This window comes from Phodopus roborovskii, unplaced genomic scaffold (genome assembly GCF_943737965.1).
Source record: "Phodopus roborovskii unplaced genomic scaffold, PHOROB, whole genome shotgun sequence".
NCBI classification, from domain to species: Eukaryota; Metazoa; Chordata; class Mammalia; order Rodentia; family Cricetidae; genus Phodopus; species Phodopus roborovskii.
In genome coordinates, this window is record NW_026126055.1 from 241630 (window position 1) to 253752 (window position 12123).

Sequence of the window (12123 nt, forward strand, 5' to 3'; positions counted from 1 at the left end):
CCTTTTTTGGCCTTTGTGGGCACCAAGCCATGCATATGGTATACAGACATACATGCAGGCAAAATAATGATTTGTTTTAATGAACAGTAAATGAAAAAGAAATTTAGCAGTTTCTTAGAATGTCAATCATATGCCTACCATATATTCCAGCATTCCCAGTCTAGGTACTAATGCCAAAGAAATGAAAACAGTCTCACTCAAGTTCTTATAGCAGCTTTATTCATAACTTCCTCAACTGTAAAGAATGTCTTCCAACTTGGGATTAAATAAGCAGTAGTACATCCACACAATGGAGTATGAAATAGAAATCAGAACTATTGATACACCTAGTGATACAGATCTCAAATCTATAATTCACAGCAAGTTATTCTCAAAAGTTACATACTGTTCAATTCCACTTACAACTCTTTACGAGACGAGGCAGAAAGTGAAAGCACATGTCAGTGATTGCCATGGGTTAGGTCCAGAGAACAAGATTTGATATCACAACAGGAGATGATGGGAGAGGCTAATAGAATCCTTCTGTTCTTGTGTTCATGGTTACTCATCTTTAGCCATTCATCATGGCTTATGCAACTGTATTTTACTCAAATGTAAAGTTTCAAAGTACAAAGCTAAAAGCCTAATGGCATAAAATAAGCTCCTGTGTGACTTATAATGTTCATACTAAGGAACAGGAAAAAGATCAATGCTTGCTAGGATCTGAGGATGGGGGCAGAGCTATATTACAAGGAGATATGTTAAGTTTGGGGAGAATACCAAAAAAAATCTGTATACTTTTTTTCTGTTGTTGTTGTTGTTGTGCTTGTTTTTCAAGACAGGGTTTCTCTGTGTCTTGGCTGTCCAGGACCAAGCGGGCCTCAAACTGCCTGTCTCTGCCTGAGTGCTGGGAATAAAGGTGTGCACCACCTCTACCTGGCTAAAAATTCTATATCTTGATAATGGTTGTAGCCCACCCCTGTTAACAAGTGTCCTAACTTACAGAAGTTAAAATTATAAAGGATGAAATTTATTATAGAAAAATTATTTTTTCAAAGGAGAATAAAGATGCAAGAAATCACTTTAAGAATTCAGACCCAACCAGACATGATGGCAAACTTCTGTAATCCCAGTACCTGGGAAACTAATCAGAAGGCTCGGGAGTTCAAGACCACGCTGGGTTACATGTAGCCTTATGATACATTAGAGTTAGAGTACTATTATTGTTTTGCTTTGAGACAGACTCTTACTTTGCAGTCTAGGCTGGACTCAGATTCACAGCCATCTTCCTGCCTCAGCATCCTGAGTGCTGTGATTATTGGTGTGAACCACTCACCTGGTTAGAGTCTGAAATTCTTATCCTAACATGATTATTTTAGTTCTCTTTTATTTTGGCTAGATTATATTCCCAAGGGTCTAGATGCTTATATTTCTAATACATTATTATCTACCAAAAATTCAATGGCATCAGAGAATTAAGTTGAACATCATTTAAGAGACTTGAAAAGCATAGTTTTCATAAAATACTACCAGCTTTTAAAAATCCATTTAGAAGGACTGACAACAGAAAACACTACAAAGTAGATGCCTGACCAGTGCTTTGTGTTGAGAAGAAATACGTTACAGAACAAAAGGCTAGCATATTATTTAATTGCACTCGTTTTAAAGCTAGCACAATGCCATTAAACGTTGTTGTGAGCACACTGTCAGCTTTCTGAACCCTACCCCTTCCAGGTAGGGATGGATATATTGAAGGCTAAAGGATCTAAATTGATTCTCCAAGTTTTGTAGTTCATGATCAACCAGTACCTAACTCTGTCTAGAAAATAACAGTACGGTACACATTCCCTGAACATCCTGCAGCCAATGGCTTTCAAACTTCCTATGATACATATATGCTATTCTAGAATCATCAGTCCTTGTCCCTATCCCCAGACACTTCCAGGGATATACAAGACTCACCACTGTGCTTCTCTACCCCTATGTTACCCAGTTAAAGGCCTACCTACTGAATTGGAAAACACGGAGCCAAGAGCCTTAGGAATACCCAGGCGCTGAGGTCTTGTGGTGTGACAGAAACAAAAAGAATCACCTGTCCAGAGACAACCCCACCACCACTGACTGTCACCAGGTTTCTCAGCAGTCCATCATTTAGAACATTCACCTGTCCAAGAGGTCAACCCGTATCAGCCTAACCCACAGGGTGGGACACAGGAATTAAGAGTACAGGGTACATTGCTAGCACTTGGACTTGGCTTATTTGTATTTTTAATAATTACAATTTTATTTATTTACTTATTGGTTTTTCAGAACCAGGCACCCTAGAACTCAGAGATTTGCCTATCTCTGTCTCCTAAGTGCTTGGATTAAAGGCATGCACCACCACTGCCCCAGCTCTACTCATTTGTTTTTGGTTGTTTGTTTTTGTTGAGAAAGGGTCTTGCCAGATAGTTCAGGCTGTCCTACAAACTGCAATCGTCCTAGCTCCAGTCTCCAAGTGTCAGTATTACAGGTATGTAGCTACCATGCCAAGACTGCTGATTTTATCTTATAAAACACAGTGGGAGCTGGGAGTGGTGGCAAAAGCCTGTAATCCCACTACTTGGGATGCCGAATAAGCAGAATGGGATCCTTAGCAAGAATCTTTCTCCAATGATAATAGTGGATGATGGTAATGATTGTAATAATAATACAGCTTAGTAATAGAATGTTTGTCTAACATGTGTAAGGACCTATTAGGTTCAATCCTTGGCACCACAAAAACAAACAAAAAATCATTTTCAAAGGGAGTAAGAATTAAGTGGAGGGCACTGGGGTTTGGTAGCTCCAGACTTTTGAGACTCTGAACTGATGACAATGGAGAGCAATGGTATGGGAGGTGTTCTTCTATATATAGGTTCATCAGGGATAACTGAATGCCATCTGTATTCCCCCATCCCATAGGAATCAGTGCTTGCAGTATGAGGGGAAGATCAGCTGATCAGTCACCAGCAGTGTCATCGCAGTTGCCAGAGAGGTCGAGGATAGACATCATGGAATCAGACAACTTATTGGCGAGTTTATCTGTAGATGGAAAAATACAGGCAATCTTTGAGTGGTTGGCTTGGCCAACAGAAGGTCTGTCACAGCCAGCTTATCACTACCTTGGCCTATACCAACCTTCCAACTGGCTCAGTTACCCATCTAACCATTCAGTAAAACCGATGGGCCTTTAAAACTGTCACACAACCTCACAGGTACATCCATTCACTATGAAGTGATCACCCCAACATAGCTTCATCTCAGAGTTTCAGACTCACAGGATTCCAAGTATTTCTGTGTCTAAGTACCAAAATAGTAACTCCCTTCTACTGTGTGAAATTAGCACTCCTCCATTACCCCTAGCCATCCCCAAACAAGCATGCACAGCAAAGGAATTCAAAGTACTAGCTTTGAGCCTAGATGCTCACCACTCACAGCTCTCATTCTCCAGATACACTTGTTCCTCAGGGTCCCGAGACTTCTCCAGGAAGCCTCTGGTGAGCTAAGCTCCCTCAGAGTAATCATGCGACACTGTCAGTGTGTTTTGTCTCCCCTCTACTCCCTAACAAGACTTGGAATTTAAGGGCTAATCCCTCTATGGATTCCCAGGACTCAGTGTAGAGCCAGAATAAGACACCCATACAATACGTCCAAGTTAAAAAGAGTAGACATCCCAAAAATCAATCAACCTTACTTACATTACTATTTTGTTGAGTTTTTCTTTTGTTTGGAGACAGGGTTTCTGTGTGTAACAGCTCTGACTGTCCTGGAACTCACTCTGTAGACCAAGATGGCCTCGAACTCACTGAGATCCGCATGCCTCTGTCTCCCAAGTGTTGCGATTAAAGGCGTGAGCCACCACCACCTAGCTACCACAGATACCACAGAGCATACTTACCTTTATAAATTCACTGAAAAACTGTTTTCTCACTTTTTGGTATCCATAGGGGATAGCAAACCCTCAGCTTTACTAAAAATGATATAATATCTTCATATAACCTGCACACATCCCCCTGCATGTAGAGATCTCTTCTATTCAATCCAATACAAATACTATGAAACGGCTGCTATACTGTGTTGTTCAAGAAATAGTGACAAGAAACATAGCCTGCACCTACTTTAACTTTAAAATTTTATTTAGTCAGGCATAGTGGTACAAGCCACTATCTGTGGTGGGGCTACTTCAGATGGATGGATGGATGGATGGATGGATGGATGGATGGATGGATGGATGGATGGATGGATAGATAGATACATAGGTAGACAGACAGACAGACATCCTGAATGAGTCAGGTACACAAAGGATCACCATTTATACAAAGAGAATAAATAATAAATTCTTTTGTGTCCTGATGTGGAGATAATCCTAAGACAAAGAATGGAGAAATTGTGAGGCAAAAAATATGCTCAGTGGCAAGCATTGGTGTGGAAAAGAAAACACAGAATGGAAGGCTTCGGTTTACATCTCTCTTAAGAAGGGCAAGAAATTAGCCAGGTTGTGGTGGTGCATGCCTTTGATCCCAGCACTCAGGAGACAGAAGCAGATAGATCTCTGTGAGTTCAAAGCCAGCCTGGTTTACAGGCCAGTCTGGTGAGCTCCAGGACAGCCAGCGCTACACAGAAAAACTCTGTCTCAAAAATAAAGGAAGGAAGGAAAGGAAGGAAAGAAAGGAAGGAGGGAGGGAGGAAGGGAAACAGGGAGGGAGGGAATACCAAGAAATTAACCAGCTGCCTATGGTAGGAAGCCTTAAAGAGATTTTACTTTGTGTCCCCTAGGGTTTCAGATGCACTTCCTACTGATGCAGAAAAATGATAATACCCATTCTACTTAACACACAGAAAACACCCAAGAAATGTGGAACATGATATACCACAAGGTCAGTGGTTCTAAGAGTGTGAACTGCAGAAATCTGCTTTAATAAACCCTCCAGATAACATCAATGCAAGTTAGATTATTTTTTTCCGAGATAAGATTTCTCTGTAGCTTTGGAGCCTGTCCTGGAATTCATTCTGTAAACCAGTCTACCCTCAAATTCACAGAGATCCGCCTGTTGCTGCCTCCCAGGTGCTGGAATTAAAAGTGTGCAACACCACCATCCATCTGCAAGCTAGAATTCTGAGACCCACATGCCAGTCCATGCATTTCCTAACCCCAAGTATTCTGTGGAGGAAGACATATGTGGAGATGTATATCCAAGAAGACTTGAATCCTGCCCCAGCCAGGCATTTTCAGAGCATAGGAATGGTCAGCTACCCCTACCTGAACGCTTTTGCAATTTTTTCTTATTCTTCAAGGCAGATGCCAAAGCCTGGCCTTGTTGAAGTGGGTCTGTCTCCAGGATCCTCTGCAACATCGGGCGGCGGTCCACTGAACTGACATCCACTATACGATTGTTTTGGGGGCAATGGTGGTCCACATTGCGTTTAGCCCACCCCATCTGTTGACGGTTTGGATTGGTACAATACCCAGTAAGGTTTCCAATCTGGGGAGAAAAAGAATAACAATGGGAGTCCTGATCTCCAAACACTTCTACAGAGAAACAAAGGCTAGGCTTGAGTCAGAAGGAATTTGGAGCTAGTTATGGCTCCACTCTATCCTAACTGGTGAGACTCAATTGTACATCTGTCAAATAGGAATAAACACTGGATAGTTTGCACAACTTTTACAAGAATAATTTGAAAGAGAAAAGGAAGCAATAGTAGCTTACACCTACAATCTAGCGGTCAAGAGGCTGAGGCAGGATTTCCATAAGTGTAAGGTCAGTCTGGACTACATGCTTGAGTTGTATGTTAGCTGAGCCACAGAGTAAGACTCAGTCTCAAAACAACAAAAAGATAGTAATTACTTCATTAGTGACAATTGATGTTATAATGATCCCTTCTTGAAATAACCCTTCAAGGCCTTACTCAGCTAGCATTTTTTTTTTCCAAGACAGTTTCTCTGCGTAGTTCTGGCTGTCCTGGAACTCACTCTATAGACCAGGCTGGTATCAAACTCACACAGATCTTCCTGCCTCTGCCTCCCCAGTGCTGGGATTAAAGGCATGCACCACCACGGCCCAGCTACAGCTAGTATTTTTAACACCTACTTCATGCTATGTGGGGCAATCCTGGGAACAAAGAAATCTTGGTCCTACCTTCAGTAAGAAAGCATGGTAGACCTACTTCAGAGCATGTTGTCTACCCATGGGGCAGAATATCTATGTGGCAGGTACATGTGAGCAGTAAATGCAAATATTAACAGAGCATTTACTATATATATATATATATATATATGCATCATGGACCAATCTAATATACAAATACACAACTACCTATGGAAATGTGTACTCACACAAACATGGTTCAGGCAACAATGGACCATATATGTTATGGTGGCCTGCCATAAACATCTTAGTTTATGTAAGTACACTCTAGGATATTTCCACAATGAAGATCCTATCAAGGTAAGCATAGTAGCATACTCATAATCTCAGCACTCAGGAGGTAGAGGCAGGGAGAACAGGAGTTCATAGCCAATTTCAGTGACAATGAATTTACAGGTAGCTAGGTAGCTACCTGTAGCTAGTCCATAAGACTATCTGAAAAACCATATAACACTGTACTCCTTAGAACATAGCCTCACTGTTAAGCAGCACTACATGCCTTCATTAACTCCTTTGGTATGCATTAACTAACTGAATTCCTGTAAGAGTGGACAGGAAGTGTATCTAAGCCCTTGAATTAATTTCCCCGCCTTATAATAGGGAAAAGGTAAGATGGGGTGGGTTTGAGCAAAGCTACTAAGGTTAGTGACAGATGCCATCCATTCACTACACAGTATGCCTGTATAGCATTTCTTGGGAGTTGTGTAGCAAAGTGGCCTGCTGAGAGCTCTGGATTGAGTCTGCAACTTGTAGCACAAAATGGGGGGGTCTACTGTCACTTTCTAAAAAATACACTATGTCCAAGGACTTATGGCTCAGTGGAAAATATTATTTTGGAAGCTAGGTAGCCTTAAACAGACACGTTTATAGATTTTTTTCTTTAGGCAACAGGAAACTTCTAGTACCATGTGAAGATGGGAATAGTGTGATTCCTGCCATTGCGCAAGTTCAGACCTTAACCTTCTACTACATATTGATTAAAGGTGTCTTTCCTCCCTGTGCAACCTGAACCCCTTTCTTTCTGAATGACTATCCTCATTAGCATGGCAACAAGACATTTTTGTTAATAAATCTTTTCAGATATTACATCCCCATGAAATAAAGGACAGCTCTTAAAGTAATCATGTGACACAATCTCTAAACAAATTTATAAGTGAAATCAGCACAGAACAATAGGAAAAGCATCCTCTATTTTAATTAAAATAGTTACCAGTGGCTCACTGGTAAAGGGCTTGCCCAGCATAGATGCTTTAGCCCAGAATTCAGCCTTCAAGATGCAGCTTAAAAGTTCCTCAACCAACTAACTAGTAGTATGGTTTAGGACACTTAGATACAGGCTGTTGTCTTATTATCACCTGCCCCAATCACTCTTCCTATGTGTCTGACTAGAAAATAAAAAGTACCTGGGAAAACACCCAGAGTCATATGATGCATTGAAGATCTTGTACAGCAAGCCACAGAAAAGTGTCTAAATGTGACAGGGTCAGACTAAGCGATTAGGAATCACAGAATAGCCAGGCATGATGATGCATGCCTGTAATCTAAGCATTGGACAACTGAAAGGCAGGAGGATCAGGTGTTCAAAGCCAGCCTTAGCTACATGAGACCCTGTCTCAAATAGCAATAAAAGAAACTATGAAGAATATATCCTGATAAGCTGAGGATTAGAAGCACTCTCTAAGAATATAGGAATCACAGAGATGAGAAATTCTGACCAGATCTTAAGAAAGGGGATTTGGTGACTAACAGTGTATGGGACTCTGGACACTAGCCAAGGGAAGGAGAGTCATCTGCTAATTGAATAATTGGGTGACTAAGATGGTGACACCTGTTCTATGGACTGGAACCAGGGCTGGGAAAGCTGCTTGAAAGAGTCCCTTAGACATGTCACTATCTGGCAAAGTACACACCAAGCCAAGCATTCACAAGTCCACAGGAAGTATGTGAGCCACTCAGACCTCACTACCGTAGGAGAGAGATGTAGAAGGAAGTGCTTCCCAGAACCCTGTGCAGGAGACAGCTACCATGAGGATATAGAGAGGTACCTTATATACGGTGGTTTTATTTTCAATGGCATCTGCTATTTTCACCAGCGGAGAATGCAGCCACTTAGCATCCATTTCTTGTGGGTCCATGTCACCCAACAGCTCATCGGATTCTCCCACGGCCAAGCCTTTAAACACAAACATCACTGTTAGGATGCTGGCTTGCACTTGCTGCCAGCCCTCTCATCAGGCCTCAGTACAAAGAACATGAGGGTCCCATCAGGGGAGTGAGGGAGAAGAGAGGTTGCTTCTGCTGAGAGGCTACATAACAAAGATTGAAAACCATGAATACTAATCCAGGTGAGGCATGCCTTTAATCCCAGCACTTGGGAGGGTAGTAAAACAGGAGGATTAGGAGTTCAAGACCAGCCTGGGCTATATATGGAGACCCTGTCTCAAAATAAAAACAAAAGCATGAATATTATAGGACAATCACCTGCCGGGAGTTAGCTTAAAGCTTCAGCTTCCTCGTGTCAGAAAAGGGAATTCAATAACTCTTATTCATAAGATTAAGGTAAAATCCAGCAGAGGGAACCTATTGTACTCTAGCTCAAATGTGATGAAGAGAACCATGAGGATTCCCTTCCTAGGACCAAGTCTCTCTCCTCCTACCTCTTGCCCCCTCTGCCTGGAACTGGCCTCCACCAAAACTCTCATACATGTTACTCACTTCAATGAATGTCCTAATTCCTACTCACTCTTCAAGGCCCAGCACTAGGACCAGCTCCTCCAAATGTTTTTTAGCCCGAACCTCTTCTCCCACTTTCATCTCAACTCCCTATAGTGTGATGACACTCCTCTTGCCCATACATATCCAGCCAGGGTCAAGCATCTTCATTAGAACATGAGTTCAAATTCCTCTCAACTGCCCACTTGACAGAATCAGAAATTAAAGTTCAGCAAGAGGGCTGACTTGCCGGAAGCCATACATGGAATAAACTAGAAAGCAGGCAAGTCTTCTTGTTCTCATTTGTAATCAAGGATCCAGAGAAGGAAATGATTGGCCTTCAAGAGAAACAGAAAGACTTTAGGCCAAACAGAGCTTTCTCAACTGTTCCCACGTGTGTGACCAGAGAGCCCTGGGCGGAATAGAGGATGAAGTAGCAACCACAGGCCAGGGCTACAAATAGTGTCTAAGAGCAGAAACCTACTCACCAGTTTTGGAAAGTAATACCTCCATAAATCCCAGAGAGCATTTAAGAGCATGATTTACTATACACCAGGCTCTACTGCTCTATGCTGAGGGTCAAACGACAGTCTTATAAATGCTAAGCATGAGCTGTACCTCTGACCTATATTTCTGGTCCTCTTTTACAAGTTAAGTAAATCTACACAATACTCTAAAGGAATGGTTGCTACTGTTCTCATTTTATTGAGGAGTAAAATTAACAGACTTGTTCAGTATCATATAGCTAATGAGTAATAAAACTACACCCAGTAAATATGATCTTTTTTAACTCAGATATCTCACTAGCCAATGTAGTTAATAGAAAACTTAAGAATGCTGAGAAGATCCTAGGGCAGCCAGGTATAGTGACATATACCTGGGAACCTGATGCAACAGAATTATCTAAAGTTCAAAGCCAGCCTAGGCTACACAGTGATCACATCAGTCAAGTCTATATAGTAAAATCCTATCTAAAAAGGCCTAGGCAATAGGAAGCAGGAGGATAGGGAGAAGGACCATGGTCCTTTGATTTGGTTGGGATTATGGAAATATACACAACCAAGAAAGAATTTTTGAGCCTTTAATCTAGCACTCGGGAAGGAGGAAGAGGTAGTCATATCTCTGAGTACATGGCCAGCCTGGTCTACATAATGAATTACAGGTCAGCCAAGGGATACATAGTGCAACCCTGTCTCAAAAACACACGCACACCCACCACACCCTTCGACACTTACACACACACACACACACACACACACACACACACACACACACACAAAGAGCTTTTTAAAGGGATACTTAAACCCAAAAGAAAGAATGGAGTCTCGCATCAAAAAAACATAAAGGAGTACCAGTTAGTCAGGCAATCTACCAAATGTTCACCACCACTCTACCCTCATGCCCAAACAAAAATTCTCTACCTTACAGGAAGATAAATAAAATTTAATACCAAGTCCCAAGTAGCCCCAGGAAAGGAGAGATCAAATGTGTGATCTGACATCAGGTCTGGGTTCTATTAGAACAAAACCAGTTGCCCTACCCATCCACACTTACATTCCATGGTGTCTTCGTTGGCCTGCTCAGTATCTTCAATATCAAAGACCTCAGTCATCTCCTTAACAATCTCAGCACTGAGATGGGTGGGCAGAGTGTGAGTAGGTGGTGGTGGTATATAGAAGCTGATCTTCCCACTGGATTGGGAGAGAAGGGGAGGTCAGTGGTGATGTCACTGAGAACAAATAACTTATCAAAGGAGGTAGGACAAGAAAATCTAGACAATGGCTTTCCGAACATGTTCAACTGTTCAATAACCACCAGGCAGAGAGTACTGAGAAAGGCATGACTAGTTCTTCGGCTGTCTTCCTACCTTGGGACCCAGGAAGTCAAGCTGTCCCATTGTACCTCCTACTCAACTCCTTCCTCACCTCACCCAGTCAGCCAGGACAGCTTTGGCAGCCTGCTCTCGACTATATACACCTCCCTTCTTCTTCTTTCCCAAGCGCTGGGCCACTGCAGTCAAAAAGTGCTCAGTAGTCTGGAATCCAGAAACACCGTAATAGTTGGAAATCTAACAAAAATGAAGGAGAAAGGTCGTGAGAACAATGAAGGACCTTTGTAGTAGTGGGATAGGGAGGACATCTACTGTGGACCCTGCTCTGTACCTCCTCTAGGTTGCAGCGCTGAAGAATGGTCTCCACCGGAGTCACAGGGTCTGCCAGCTTCTGCACATGGACGCAATTACGCAGGATGGTGCCCACCTCTGAATTGGGTCCTGGAACAATACCTGGAGCATCCAGCAGTCTGATGAACTTGTCTAAGAAGACCTCCTGCATGAATCTGGAGAGAAGAAAACAAGGCCCAGCTGCATCTGATATCTAGTCACAAATGTTGGGTCTGGAGATGTTGGAGGGAGGTTAAAAAAAAAGAAGAGGGGAAGATGTATCTTAAGTGAGGTGGAAAGATGTAGGTCTAGGGGTAGGGTAGCACCCCTACAGCACCAGTCTCTTTCCCTGGGGTCTTAGCTGCGGCATCTCAGGCAAGTTTCTGTCTCTCTGGGTCTCAGTTGCTTCATCTAAGCAACAGAACCATTTTCAGTTGTTATGAAGGACCCAGCAGCCCACACCTGGGACAGGCCAGGTAAATGTGGGCTATTAATAGGATTCCTAAACCCAGGGTATGAATGAGAGGATGGTCCACAATTAGCAAAGGGCAGGGCAAAAAGGCATGTGAGCTTTGACGGGATGGTAGTGTCAAGGGTTTGTGAAGTGGGGAAGTGGGCAGCTCTTACTTTGTGACACCAGGAACAGCTCCCACACTACAGGCACGGCTGCGCTTCAGGCTATTGATCAGACTGCTCTTCCCCACATTGGGAAGGCCTGCAAAGAGGAGCAAAATACTCAGGCAGGAAATGCTCACAGGAATCCAGGCCAGCCTGCTTAAGAAAGGGCCAAGGAACAGGCAGTAACCAGGTCATGGACAAGCCAAAAGTAGAGCCTGGCTTCCTGTCTGCCCATCCCAGACCCCAGCCAAGCCTCTACGGGCATCTTTCTAGATCTCTCCTCCTTTTGTCAGCATTCTGGGAATACAGGGCCCTTTCTAGATGTGCAGTCCACCTCCCACCACAACCAGCCTAGAGAGGAGCTCCAGAAAAGGCCTCATAGACATAACCCAGCAGGAGGTGGGGTCAAGGGTTGAAACACACCCACCTGTTCTGACATGGAATTCCCCGGGAAAGAAGAGATTACTCTCCAGATGCCCCTCTCTA

The 12123-nt window shown here is 42.9% G+C and overlaps 1 protein-coding gene across 1 annotated transcript; it reads right to left on the reverse strand.

Annotated features, from left to right (window-relative positions):
- Positions 1-202: 202 nt before the first annotated feature.
- Gnl3l (G protein nucleolar 3 like) lies at positions 203-11828 on the reverse strand (the record flags this gene model as incomplete). The annotated part of the gene is made up of 7 exons (XM_051179364.1): positions 203-3042; positions 5261-5483; positions 8192-8319; positions 10413-10549; positions 10784-10926; positions 11021-11195; positions 11647-11828. Coding segments are annotated over 7 exons (1071 nt in total), but the record flags the coding sequence as incomplete, so codon positions are not given.
- Between the last annotated feature and the right edge of the window lie 295 nt (positions 11829-12123).